Genomic DNA, 14,757 nt, shown 5'->3' on the forward strand with positions numbered 1-14,757 from the left:
TAATTTACATCAGGGGGATTTTAACACTGACTAGTATCTATAATTTTGCTATATATTGCTATATGTGCTGCTAATAAACATCAAACTTATGATCTAATTCTGACAAGCATGGCCACTTTCTCAGTTACACCACTGAAAATGTCCTTAGTCAAAGCCTACGGAATTTCACTCATTGGAGGACAATGTGACGGCTTTTAAAATGTCATGGTTCTGTCATTTTAGTTTTGTTGTATGTGTGTTTTATGTGTTTTCTGGGTTTTGTGGTGTCTTTTGCCCTTTTTCCAGTGTTCTGTTCCACACCTGCACTTCATCTCCCTCATTAGCCCTTCCCTCTGTCCAGTGTTTTTCCAGCTTTTTCCAACCTGTCAGCCCCGTCTCTATGGCTGTAGGCTCGTTCGAGATGAGCCAGGCCTGCGCAGAATCGATCACCGACGACCACCGTACAATGCATGCCGGTTAAATTTGTGTCCGACTTGATCCCGACTTGCTCTGACGTCATTGACGCGCCTGCAACGAAAACCTCGCGAGATCAAGGCGGCCGCAGTCTTTAGAGCCAGGCGCCGCAGTTGCTCTCCACCGACTGCAAGACCTCAGGGCATGATGGGAAACGCCTGGCTGTCGCCTGATCAAAGAGCTGATTGGCTCTTAGTTAGGACTACGTTCAGTCGACAATTCTTATTTTCTGTGTATTGGTTATATTTAATGTTAGATTATATGAATCTCATGTGCAATGAAGGTTTAATCTGTTAACAGACATATTTTGTGTGGTTGATATACTGTATATAATTACAAATATAAATACATCAATGAATAAAGATTATAAGAAACCTTTGCTGCTTGTCCTCCCCATGTGTAGCCTATATATGTACAGTAGCTGTGAGAACGTTTGGACTGTTAATTCAGCAGTTCAATTTCTTAAATTTAGGGATTGTATGATTTATAAATGACAGTGTCTTTATATAAATCTACTTTGTAGGCAATTCTTGTTCAATAAATGACTTCCAAGGACTGAAATCTGCCCAGTCGTTCTGACTCTCACCTCAGTCATAACAGTGGCATCCTTAAACAAATAAAAAGTTATGATTGACAAATTTAGACCACAGTGAAAAGTAGTTATCATTTTAGAAAAATCCACTTTGTAAGACCTCAAAGTTTGTATTTCTATTTGTTACATTTGTGAGATTAAATATTAAAAATCACACCACATCCCATCTGCCCATTAAGAGGATTAACACAGTGTAATTTATGTGCAAAGTGGAAAAGTAGGGGGATCTCCTCTGCTTCAATTTCATCAGCGATCAAGAACGCATGCGCAGTTTCTTCAGCCATAGCTATCCGAACGTGTTGTGCAAACTACAGATAGCCTACAGATGACTCTAACAGGATGTAAATATTTCTGTGACTTCCTGTATATTCTTTGACGGCGGCTGGAAACTGTCCGACTTGACTGCAGCTTTTTGCCACTGCCCCCTGCTGCTGCCGCCTGGTCTCGTCCGCCTTCCAGGCGAGGCGCAGTTCATCTCGAACGTGCCTTGTAACGGTGGACGCGGCTTTCGAAGGATGCAGCCCCTGAATTGAGACAGCTTGTTTCTAGTGTTTTTCCATTCTTCTTCTTTGGTGTTTTATGACAATTGGCATCATCTGAGTAGCATTACCACCTCCCTCTGGGTCAATTTATCCCTGGATCTTCAGTTGTTCTATATTCTCTTTATTAGTCGTCAAAAACGTCCTTTGATCCATCTGTGAAAATCTGTACATAATTCCTGTTATTGCTTTTGATATATATATATATATATATATATATATATATATATATATATATATATATATATATATGTATATATGTATATTCCTACATATATTATATTCCTGAACTAGATCTGCTGATTTGTTTTTGTGTTTACTATTCAGTATTTCCATATTCATGTATGTCTTTTGCAGAGTCCAGACTGGTTTAATGGGCCAAAACACAGTCCAGAGTTTATTTTGTCAACTTTCATTTGTTCTGCTATGTTCTTTCCTACTGTACCTTCCAAAGCTTGATTTCTGTGCTATTCCTTTTTCCCAATTTTCTTTCAAGACCCTCTTAGTTGGGTGACTTTCTTTATGACCCTTTAGGTTAACCCAGCTATTGGCCATTAGGTGTTTCCCACAGATCCAAAGTGGCATTTCTCCTGCCTCAACTTGAAGAGTACTACTCACTGCCCCTAAGCAGATCCCCAAAGCTCTGGAATGGATAACATCCAATTCTGACGATATAGTCTTGGCTGTCCATATAGGCCTACCATACTACCACAGTCTAATCCTGACCTGATCAATATATATATATATCAACAAAACAATATCAGCTCCCCATATCAATCCTGCCAGACACTGTTTTTCCATTAATCTCCCTCACCTGTGTTTCTCTGCCCCACTCTCCCTGCACCTCATTAGTTTAGTTTGTATTTAGTTCCAGTCTTTTGTTCAGTCATTGTTGAGTCATCTGTGTGTGTCTGTTATCCTACAGTTGAGTCTGTTCCTGTGTCTCCCTGTTCTGTCTCCCTCTGGTTTCTCTGGTTTTTGATTCCTCGTGTTCTCTTGGTTTTTTTTTCACCTTTATTTTGTACTTTGCATTTTGGTTTGTACTTGTTTTTTTATTTTGTTCTTGGATTTCTTGCTATCTGCCTTTGTTTCTTCTATTAGGTATTGGATTTTGAATATCATGGGTTTGGACTTTATTTTATTAAAGCTCGCCTTTCGTTCAGTTACTTGTCTGCTTTCGTCTTATGCATTTTGGTCCACCTTCCATGCTTCACTGTGACATAAATCAGTCCTTCTTCCTTTCTAAGCCATTGACCTGCAGAGAAAAACAGAGCATGCATCTGTCTTTTCTTTTCACCCCAACTCCGCATTGTTTTACGAAGCCTGATCCATGTTTCACATGCATGCCAAACTGTGGGGTACGTACGGGTCGCTTATAATCAGGTTTCATGACATCACTACCCAGTGGTAAGGATATAGAAAGATGCTGTAAAATTACACTGCAGAGGATCAACTGACTTTTTCCAAAGCATTCTGAAGGCATTTTTCATTATCCTTAAGGGGAGAGAGAGAGGGACTCATCACGCTGAAGGTCCAGTAGATGGCCATAGTAATACTCTGCTGCCATCATGTGACAAAGAGCATCCCTTACACACCCACCACAGCTAATACACTCCATCTGTTGTTGGTGTTTCTATGGCAACAGTCTTCTGTTACGTGGTGCAGGTGAGAACCTGCCGAGGCAAACAACAGAGCAGAGGAGCTGTGGGCAGGACAACAGAACAAACATGAACAGCTTCTTGTCCAGGTAGGAGTTACTGCTTTCATGTTTCACATTATCCAGAAAGACGTTAACATGGAGGCAGTTTGATCAGCTCCTCTGTAGGAGCTTTTGGCCATAATGTTAACAAGCTTTCTTAGTGCCGGTGTTTTACAATAAAACATATCCTTTTGCAAATTGTTTCTCTTGATTTGTCCCAGCAGGGATGTCCAGGTGAAGAGCATGGAGCAGACGGTGAAACATGCTGAGAAGTACCTGGGTGAGATCTGCTCCCTGCTGGCCTCCTACACCAGGAAGACAGCCAAGCTCAGAGACAAGGCAGACCTGCTGGTGGTTCAGCTCTTTGACTTCTCCAGGACTGAGGACCCTGAGGTTCAGATCGGCCTTAGAAACCTAGCTGAAGACCTGGCGATGGTGCAGGACTACAGACAGGCTCAGGTCAGGGATATTGTAGTTATCATCATGGACTGTATAAAATGGTTTTCATACATCAATGTGCTCCATTTCCTGCATCAAATTCTCAAACATATAGTAGTTGTCATGATGAACGCTTTATTGTTGCAGGTAGAGAGACTGGAGACAAGAGTTGTTTCTCCTCTAAAAGCCTATGGAGATATAGTCAAAAGTAAAAGGGTGAGTTCAGATACAGATGTGTGCTTCTGATACTGATATATCTGCAAGAAGCTAATAACAGCTGATTACCATATTGGCCTGAAGATGACCCTGACTTTAAGATGACACACTCCACAATTCCATCTGTTTCTGCAACCAGTGCTGTCTTTTATCTTTTGAGGACAGTGTCGCAGATACACTACAGGAGACTGACTGAACTTTTTTGTGATGTGTGAGTTGACAGAGTATCTAAAAGTGGTGTCACAATTCTCCAAATCCAATTTTGATGTGATTGTATGGTCACAGTTTGATTACATTTATGATTCATTCATGATTTTTTTCCCAGCACTGACAGTTGTGGCACTGTTAGGCTACAACTGTCATTTCCCTTTTCAAACACTTTTTAAAAAATAGGTCACATGGTATCAAGTGTGATAACTGCCATGTTTTTGGAATGAATCACACTATAGCCAAAACAAAATATGTATACAACAAAAACACAAAATAAAAGAATAGTCACTAGATGGCAGAAGGGTACCTTAAAACAACAGCATGACTTTCCTTACCTGCAAAACCTACTTTTTCCAGACTCACTTAACACAAGTGTTTTTCTTGGACATGTGGTGAACGTGCATAAGTAGGCAAGAGTGGAGGGGAAAAAAATACTGGGAGACTTGCCAATCCTGTTTTTGATTTCAATAATTGAAACTGAATGCTAATTATGATTTTCCATGTAGAATCAAAATGGTGATACCCTTTGTATCTACCCTTCAGGCAGATCTAAAGAAGTTTAACACTGATCTGAACAGAGAGCTGAAGGAGTTGCAGAAAGTGGAGAAAATTCGGCTGAGGAACCCAGCAGATCGACAGAGCATTGTATCCTTCACCTACTGATATCACTACACATTCATGAGAAATATGTTTTACTAAATTATTAAACCTTTACAAGCCACCAATGGGTCGTCAGTACAAGCTCAAACCAAGGGAACTCTAAATTCTAGAAGAGATGCTTACATTTCCAAAGATACCAAATGATGCACGAGACATCCTGAATATTTCCTGGAGCTGGAACACAATTTTTTTTTGGTATTGATACTGTCAGGCAGCATGGTATATGATTGTTTTTCCAAACCTATAGCCACGTAAGGGTAAGATGTTAAGCTGAAGAGTAACTACTCACTATCGCGGTCAGAAAAAAAGTTCAGGTACCTCAAAACTGCATTTAATCACAGTACATAACTACAGTGCATGTACTTTACATTCCACAAACCTGTGTCAGCATATATAAAAGTATCTATTTTTTAGATTTGAGTCATTGATTCAATCACTGAGATTTGTGGACAAGGTCATTGTAGACACAGTTATCCCACAAAGTGCACATAATCTTAAATCTAATGGAAGTGAGTTCCAAGTTCAGGAGCCAAAACCTCAAAGCTAAGCCTTCCAAACTAAAAGTAAAAGTATCCAGTCAGAATATGGGGAGTACGTGTATGACATGCTGTGTCTGGACTCCAGTCTGTCTGAATGCAGAAATGAGAGAGTAATTAGATAAGACCTGAGGGAGGACAAGGACTGCAATAAATAACACAGCTATCTCCCAGCTGCTGCTTCCTCCAAAGTCCACATTTTAAGACTGAATATATCACTACAGGTCAACACTGCTGTCCTACTTCAAAGATTTCCAAATAAAGTCTTCTTTTCACAAATTTGGAAGACACAGCAGATGTGTCCTTTGTGATCCTTAGTGTCCCAGGACTAGGTTGGAGTGGGTGGGAACTACAGTATGACTCCTCTTCAGGACATATGTTTCGGGAAGAAGGTTCAGATTCAGTCTGTCAGTCAGTTCCCTCAATCATATAGCACAAGTCATACATCAAGTGCTACACATAAAAAGTTAAACATGAGTTTAATTAAAAACATTTAAAATAATGAAATAAGTTATATAAAATAAAACTAATCATAAAATAATAATTAATGGTAAAAATGCAAATCAAAATAAAAACACTACATAAAAGCCAGGTTAAACAGGTAAGTTTATGTTTCTTTAAAAAGTACGTCAGTACATATGAAATAAAGTGTATAAAAAAAAGCATTCACAAACATATTGCACATGTACATTAGGGTCCAAAAATCTGAGACCGCTAGTCAAAATAATTCTAATTTGCATTTTTTTCTAATGTGTTATAATTTATTTTTTCATTACATTTGATAACATCACTTTAACAATTTCAACGAAAAGTTGAATCTTTAAAATATGTCCATGAATGTCAGAATATCTTAGTATTTGGTATGTCCCTCCATTTGCCTTAATCACAGCAGGCACTTGAACTGGCATGGACTCCACAAGTTTGTGCAAAACCTGATGACTCATGTTATCACAGTATGATTTGACCGTGTTCCACAAACAAACCTCAAAGCTTTGCAAGAACTACTTGAAGACCAAAGTTGACCAAGAAGTCCTGACTGGTGTGGACCCTCTTCCACAGTCACCTGACCTCAACATGCAACATTTATGGGGGAGAATTGAAGACTGGGAAAACCAAACATTCTGTCATATCAAAAGAAGCTTTGTCAAGATAATATCATTTGTGATGAAAAAAATAAATAGGATTACATTCAAAACAAATGCAAAATAGAAGTATTGTGACTAGTCGTCTCAAACCTTTTGTCCTTACTGTTCATAATGAACAACATGACAAACATACAATGTTTCCACAGTAAACTGCATTTCCAACAATGTTCAAACCCAGAGAATCCCAAAGGTTTTCTCAACGTAACAGTATTTCATTTGGTCACCCGTCACTACTTCAGGGATAGGGAAGTCGACGAACGACACTAAACTTGAAATGAAAAAAACTTGAAAACATTACATCATTTGTGAACATTTGTGCCAGAGTCACATCCGATAGATTTTTACCAGCAGTGGTGGTTGTTTAAAGGGTTATTCACAACTGGCAAAGTGATCATTTGTGTTTATTTGGATTACTCATGCAGTGTTTATCCGCCCCAAACAGCCAGATTACTTACATGAGCCATAAACTAACAATAGTGAGCAACAGCACAGACCAATGCAGCACTCACCAGAGACTTACCCAGGTCAGGTGACTCCAGTTGTTTAGTCTCTCGAGGGTCTACTCTGCACCTGGCTCGCCCTCTACACAACACTCTACACAACACTCTACACAACACTTGGCAAATGTCTCTTGTTTGGTTTTGATAGAGTGCCACATAGTGGCACAACTTGCATATTGTACGTTTAACACAAAATATGAATTCTGAATTTAAATATGTAAATGTAATGTAAGTATTTTCAAAATATGGGAATACGTAATACACACTACCAGTCAAAAGTTTGGACACACCTTCTCATTCAATGTTTTTTCTTTATTTTTATTATTTTCTACATTGCACTACACTAGCAGTTACATGTAGCATATGGTATTGTTGTTGTTGTTTGTCTGCACTGAAGCTTCTTGGGAAACGTTATTTTATTGCACTGTGTACTGTGTATATGGCTGGAATGACAATTAACCCTCTTGAATACTTGAATTGAATACTGAAGACATCCAAACTATGAAGGAACCCATATGGAATTTTTTAGTAAACAAAAAAGGTGTTAAACAAACTAGAATATGATTTATATTTGATATTCTTCAAAGTAGCCACCTTTTGCTTTGATGACAGCTTTGCACACTCTTGGCATTCTCTCAGTCAGATTCATGAGGTAGTCACCTGGAGTGGTTTTCCAACAGTCTTGAAGGAGTTCCCAGAGGTGCTGAGCACTTGTTGGTTGCTTTGCCTTCACTCTGTGGTCCAACTCATCGCAAAACAATCTCAATTGGGTTTAGGTTAGGTGATTGTGGAGGCCAGGTCATCTGACGCAGCACTCAATCGCTCTCCTTCTTGGTCAGATAGCCATTACAAAGCCTGGAGGTGTGTTTGGGGTCATTGTCCTGTAGAAAAACAAATGATGGTCCCACTAAGCACAAACCAGATGGGATGGCATGTCGCTGCAGAATGCTGTGGTAGCCATGCTGGTTAAGTGTGCCTTGAATTTTTAATAAATCACCAACAGTGTCATCAGCAAAGCACCCCCACACCATCACACCTCCTCCTCCATGCTTCATGGTGGGAACCACACATGTAGAAACCATCCGCTCACCTTTTCTGTGTCCCACAAAGACACGGCGGGTGGAACCAAAAAAATCTAATTTGGACACATCAGACCAAAGTACAGGTTTCCACTGTTTTAATGTCCATTCCTTGTGTTTCTTGGCCCAAACACTTCTCTTCTTCTTGTTGTTCTTCCTCAGTAGAGGCTTCTCTGCAGCAATTCGACCATGAAGGCCTGATTCACACAGTCTCCTCTGAACAGTTGATGTTGAGATGTGTCTGCTACTGAACTTATCCTCTGCAGCAGAGGTAACTCTTGGTCTTCTTTTCCTGGGGTGGTCCTCATGAGAGCCAGTTTCATCATGTGTTTGATGGTTTTAGCGACTGCACTTGAGGATACATTCAAAGTTCTTGATATTTTCTGGATTGACTGACCTTCATGTCTTAAAGTAATGATCGACTGTCGTTTCTCTTTACTAAGCTGAGTGGTTATTGCCATAATATGGATTAGAACAGTGGTCCAATAGGGCTATTCACTGTATTGAACTGTGTACCAACCCTAGCTCTGCACAACACAACTGATGGTCTCAAACACATTAAGAAGGCAAGAAATTCCACAAATTAACTCTTGACAAGGCACACCTGTTAATTGAAAACCATTCCAGGTGACTACCTCATGAATCTGATTGAGAGAATACCAGAAGCGTCCAAAGCTGTCATCAAAGCAAAAGGTGGCTACTTTGAAGAATATAAAATATAAATCATATTCTGGTTTGTTTAACACTTTTTTCTTTACTACATAATTCCATATGTGTTCCTTCATAGTTTGGATGTCTTCAGTATTGATCTACAATGTAGAAAATAATACAGATAAAGAAAAACCATTGAATGAGAAGGTGTGTCCATCTTTTGACTGGTAGTGTAGGTATTTACAAAATCAGCTGCAACTACAGTACTATATATGCAATTTTCAGTTTAACTTGCAAAATACACTTAAATATATAATTATCTCATATCTGAAGTTTTCTATTCCAAATACATAAATTGAAAAGTAGGTTGTGCGGAAGTATGCCATTAGATTTGTATTATATATCTATATAACTTTATTTTATAAATAGTATAAACTCATGGCATTTTAAATGCAGACAGATACAAGACAATCTTATATTTTGGAATATACTGTATGTTAAACCTAGGTGCATGTTTGTGCAGTGGTTAACTGATGTTTCACATCAAGAAAGATGATTCACACCCACAGCCACCTGGATGATAAAGTAAAATTCAAATGTTGTGTGTGTCTGTACTTTATTTATATATCGGCGAATTGTAATTGCATGTGTTTGCATGTGTTGAAAGATATGCAAGTTTACAAATTGTTGCATGTATGTGGATAGATAATTAATTTGCACTGCATTGCCATTGCATACTGTATGTATTTAGGGTACTGTATTTGTCAATTTTTTGTTATAGATATCGGTGAAAGCCATACTATACTATACTGTATATATATACTATACATACTATACTATACTACACTATACTATACTATACTATATATTTAATATGTAATTTACATATATGGTCATGCATTTTTTCATATGACAGTATACAGTATGTTGTGTTACTTTGGTATGGCATCACATTAAAAATATTAATACACTTATATACATGCATTCATATATTCATGTATTCATACACAAACATTTCCTTGACCATACCCTTTCAGTCTCAGGTAATGTAAATTATTTTATGATTATCTCATGAATATCATCACATCACTGACCCTTCAAGCAGCTCATACAGACTGTGAGGTAAAGTTTTGTCTACTGTAATTTGTGTTATTTGACAGGCAGAAGTCAACGCTCAGAAGGCTTCCAACAATGCCCAGCGCAGCGTCAGACAGCTGGAAGAGACTATCACAGACTTCCAGAGACAGAAGCTGGAGGATATCAAAGTCAGTATGACACAACCAGAGAGACACTGTACACATACATCCATCAGCAGATAAAGCATCAATGTTGCACAACCATTGCTTTGTTTTTTGGCAGAGGATTTTCACAGACTTCATCACAGTGGAGATGCTATTCCATGCTAAAGCGCTGGAGGTCTATACACACACTTACGACAACCTGGAGGCAATGAACACTCAAAAGGATCTGGAGGTAGAACTCATTCCAATGATACAAATCTGCCAGAATAGTTGACTGATTAACTGTAAAGATACAACTACTGTGCACTACCTGTTTGTCAGCAAACACAACAGACAGTAATAAGCTGGTGAATATAAAAGAGCTAATATCAGCTAAAGAGGAAGATATTTCGCTCAGGAGTAGGTGGAGACCTAAACTGAGCTAAAAAGAGTGAATAGTGGACACCCGACAAAAGGATAATGATGCTCAGCTTGATGTATAAATAAGCAACTGCTTGTTCCCCATTTAGCATATCAATTTAATAAGCCATAATATTGGTTGAGGTGGTTCGGGCATCTGATCAGGATACCTCCTGGGCGCCTCGCCTTGGAGGTTTTCCAGGCACGTCCAACTGGGAGGAGACCCCGGGGCAGACCCAGAACCCGCTGGAGAGATTACATATCTCATCTGGCCTGGGAACGCCTCAGGATCCTCCCGGAGGAGCTGGAAAGTTTCGCTGGGGAGAAGGAGGTCTGGAGCTCCCTACTGAGCCTGCTGCCACCCGACCCCGGATAAGCGGAAGAAGATGGAATGGAATGGAAAGGCCATAATATGTCAGACACATCTGACATATTAGTGTAAACTTTACAGCTTGCTCTGCTGCCCCTAAGCAGCCAAAACATTCATATTTGCAGCTTTGAAGAGACATAATAATTTTAAAGATAATATTATAATTTTTTAATATTGCAGTCCGTTAAATGAAACTTAGGTAAGTGGTATGAATACAGATAAGAAAATGATAGGACTTCTGACCTTGTGATAGATTTTCTTTGTGTAATGTAGCCTGTTTCAAAGTGAGACAAGCATTTTTGTGCCCCTGGTTCTGGAAGTAAACATAGTTATTGTTGTATTAACAGAAATACTTGAAACTGTTATTAGATTATATATTCTCTATATATAGTCTATAATAGATTATATTGGGGAGTTTCAGGGCTCTGTGTTGAGAAATATTGAAAATATCATTCAAATAAAACATTTAAATGGGAACTAGTTCCCATTCTATAGCCCTTGTATCACTATTGGAGTTCAATGCTCTGAAGACAGTGGAGTGGAGATGCAGAAAGAGGCCACCCATCACCTGTCTGTGTGGAGCTGAACACCATCCATCCTTAGAGCTGAAGAAGTTTAACCTGGCAAAGACTAGTGCATTTCTACAATGCCATCATTAAGTCCATCCTCTCCTCCTCCATAACCATCTGGTACCAGGCTTTAATCCCGGGAATTCCATTTCTGAGGAATACCCATTAAATCAGGTCCCATATATAACTCCCTTGCCAAGGAGGTTATGTTTTCACCCGTGTCCATGTTTGTTTGTTGGTTGGTTTGTTGGTTGGTTTGTCAGTAGGATTATACAAAAACTATTGAACTGATTTCTACGAACACCAGATTTCTATCAACTTGGCCCAGAAAAGACCCTGACAACTTTTGGTGTGGATGTAGATAAAGAGACGGATCCAGGAATGTATTTTCCCTGTCTTTTGTTAATTTTCTCACATTTTTGTTTGTTTCTCAGAGAATGTTGCATGTATCTTTTTGAAAAAAAAAAAATGAATACGAGTGAATACAATTTGATGTGGATCCTGGCTCTAGTGATCTTAAATTATGGTTAAGCAGTAATGGGTGGTCTAAAGTAGGGTGATACAGGGCTATCAACTTTGATATTGGATTAGGCTTGACCGATTGCTGTACTGGATTTTATCTTCATCTTTTTTACTATGTTTATTGTTATCCACCAATATACCAAGGCAAATTCTTTGTTTGTGAAAGCCTACTTGGCAATAAACCTTCGTTATTCTCATTTATTCAATGAAAGGACATTCACAGTTGCGTTTCAAGATTCATCATCTTTTAAATAATGATAGCTTTAAAGTAAAAGCTTGGAAAAAAAAGCTGCCTTTGTCCTGATTTTGGAGTAAGCATGATACTGTCTTCCTGACTCCACAGTTGTTTAACGGACGGATCCAGATGTCCGACTCTCTGACTGGGCGCCTGGACACCCCACTGAGCAGCTACTCTTCTCCCCTCATGAGCCACTACCTCAACCCTCGTCTGGCCTCCCCCAAAAGTCAGGGCCTCCGGTCAATGCTAGGCTCTACCACCAGCCAAAACCACAGACAACAGAGCCAGTACCCGGCCACAGCCAGGAGGGTGAGCCCTGACATCTTTGCTGCCATTGGTGACATAAGGAGAGTGCTTGTTAAAGATGAGACAGGAGCTTCAGCTTCAGTTATACTTTTAAAATGCTGGCCTGAAACCATCACTTTGGGAGCCTGACAATTCTTACCTTTTTTACTTGCAGTCTCGCAGCACTTTACAACGCCAGAGAGGCATGGAGGAGGAGGAAGAACTGGAGGGGGAGGAAGAGGATGAAGAAGAAGATGAAGAGTTAGAAGAGGAGGAGATGTATGAATCAGAGACAGAGGAGGGTCAGCACACCAGCAGGCAGTCTTATGCTGCTCAATATGCTGAGACACGCAGATGGCAAAAGTAACATGCTGTGCGTAGAAACACATTCATATACACAGACACAAGTACTTGTACATAGTGCTGTAACTGTGTGGATAAAAACTACCTGTGTTGCACATGTAGTTTCTTCCATACTGAAATAGATATGCTGTACAGATACCTTTCCACAGCACTTCTTTACATTATTGTTGTCACCAAGGTGCATTCTTGACCAAATTGTGTTGATAATGATATTAATGTAAAGCTGGATTTCTGAAAATTAGGTTTGTTGTCTTTACTTTTCCTTGAATATTAATCTTAAAAATAGAACATGGTTCTCAGATGCAGATATTCTTTTGTAGTATTCCGATGTTTTTTTACTCTCTGACATTTAATGTGTGCTTTTGAAGTAGTACATGTTGGTTATTTTACAACCATATCGCCAGACAAGAACGTCAATATTAATCCCCCAAGACCATGGATTACATGTTACATCACAGCTGTTTGAGAGTTTGAGGGTGAAAATAGTCACTGTTGTCTCATTTCAGATCACTTTGCTTCCTGCCCTATGTCCTCCCACCTGTGTTATTTGCCCTGATTAGTTTGACATGTTCCCTGTTAGTTTAACCCCCCTTGTGTTAATGCCAGTCTACATCAGAGGTCAGAATTTCCTCAGAACTTCCAGACTAGAACAACATTATATTTGTTTGGAAAGTGTACACACGTGAACCCTCAGCAGATCAGCTTCCTTGCATATACTGTACAGTATAAATAAAATAGAGTAAGTAATAGACACCATTATATATTTTATTTCATGGCAATTGTATACTTAGAACCTGTCTAAATATTCTATTCACAAGCCTAATACAAATACGGTTGACTACAAGAACACCCTCCCCCTCCCTATGGGTGTTGCCATTGTTACGTGACGTTAGACAACTGCTCCCTCATGAAGTCGAGTTGACAAGTAGGAATTCCAATTTCAATTTCATTTGTACTTTTCCTTGAAGGATGTCGGAAATTTTTGGAATTTGTTTTCCCTTCTCAGTTTACCAGTTTGTCTTAGTACCTCTGAGGCTAGCATTACAGCTATTTTTCATAGTCCTGTGCTACTTTACTTACTTTTTTTTACTCTTCCACAGCCTGATTTTGGATACCTCTGCCTTGGTTCTTGGACTGATTTTCTGTGTATTGAACAACTGCTTCAATAAAGACTTGCGATTCATGCACTTCAGTCCTCTGTCTGTTGGTTCCAGTGTTACATTACATTCAATGCCAGCACTTTTTTTATTATGTGCAATGACAATATTTTTTTCCAATTTCGGCCTTATAGCAAGTATGATGGTTTTTACTGCAGGACTGATAAACCTCAAATTCCAGCCTCATACATGAAAATGACATCTGCTACAAATACCACCTGCACCACCTGGACCTCTACACACTTTAGTTCACCTAACTTCATAAAGGTCAACTCCTCTTAACTCCTTGCTGTTTTGGCACTGGACATAATTTGTGTGGTGAAGAATGATCCTGTATGGATGTATATCCCTGTAATTCATGGCTGATGCATCTATGTAGATATATTGTGAGCCCTAATTTGAACCATCTTAAGCGATTGCTGGTTTTATCATCAGAGAATGAATCAGAGTTATAAGTCCTGCAAGTTGAACACACTGTTTGTGGGGTATCCCGCTTGCTTGCATGAATGACTGACTTAAAAATGCACTTTATTGCTCAGTCTTAATTCCAATTTATATTTGATTATAAATTAATAATTTAATTTAATTATCCTGTTGGGTATTTCAAATTATTTTTATTCACTGTTATTTTTAATGTTTTAAAATTGCATTGCTGAAGGTAAGGCCACATGTGTTTTTTTTTTACTTTGCCACCAGGTGTCAATGTTTTCCTTTTGTATATTGTTTCTCACGGCTTTGAGGACATTTGTTGTTATGATTCACTGTAGGTGAATCATTTTCAGTCCATTGTGGTAGCTCTTGGCAATGAATCTCTACATTAAGCTAAATATTCAATTTAATGCCATTTTAATGTATTTTGATGTATTTTAAGAGGAAAAAGAATTAGCACAGACAG

The 14,757-nt window shown here is 38.9% G+C and overlaps 1 protein-coding gene across 4 annotated transcripts; it reads left to right on the top strand.

The window, feature by feature from the left end:
• Window positions 1-2,986: 2,986 nt before the first annotated feature.
• On the top strand, window positions 2,987-13,897 carry LOC311249615 (CBY1-interacting BAR domain-containing protein 2-like). 4 transcript variants are annotated; one of them, XM_084340802.1, is made up of 8 exons: window positions 2,987-3,331; window positions 3,505-3,742; window positions 3,869-3,937; window positions 9,879-9,983; window positions 10,078-10,191; window positions 12,163-12,366; window positions 12,518-12,715; window positions 13,806-13,897. In XM_084340802.1, the coding sequence occupies exons 1-7, from the start codon at window positions 3,312-3,314 to the stop codon at window positions 12,707-12,709; spliced, it is 942 nt and encodes a 313-aa protein (XP_084196928.1). In that variant the 5' UTR covers window positions 2,987-3,311; the 3' UTR covers window positions 12,710-12,715; window positions 13,806-13,897. The 4 variants fall into 4 exon arrangements, with proteins under 4 accessions (XP_084196928.1, XP_084196927.1, XP_084196930.1 ...); XM_084340801.1 differs by having other exon boundaries at window positions 12,518-13,897; XM_084340803.1 differs by having other exon boundaries at window positions 2,988-3,331; window positions 3,508-3,742; window positions 12,518-13,897.
• Window positions 13,898-14,757: the final 860 nt, after the last annotated feature.

The sequence above is a fragment of the Pagrus pagrus genome, assembly GCF_965226575.1.
Source record: "Pagrus pagrus genome assembly, chromosome: 20".
NCBI classification, from domain to species: Eukaryota; Metazoa; Chordata; class Actinopteri; order Spariformes; family Sparidae; genus Pagrus; species Pagrus pagrus.

Excerpts from the sequence above, each read along its gene's own strand:
- LOC311249615 (XM_084340801.1), top strand. The coding sequence starts at position 3,312 with ATGAACAGCTTCTTGTCCAG. Across the intron at positions 9,984-10,077 it reads AGAAGCTGGAGGATATCAAA|AGGATTTTCACAGACTTCAT; the intron begins GTCAGTATGACA and ends GTTTTTTGGCAG. Across the intron at positions 10,192-12,162 it reads ACACTCAAAAGGATCTGGAG|TTGTTTAACGGACGGATCCA; the intron begins GTAGAACTCATT and ends CTGACTCCACAG.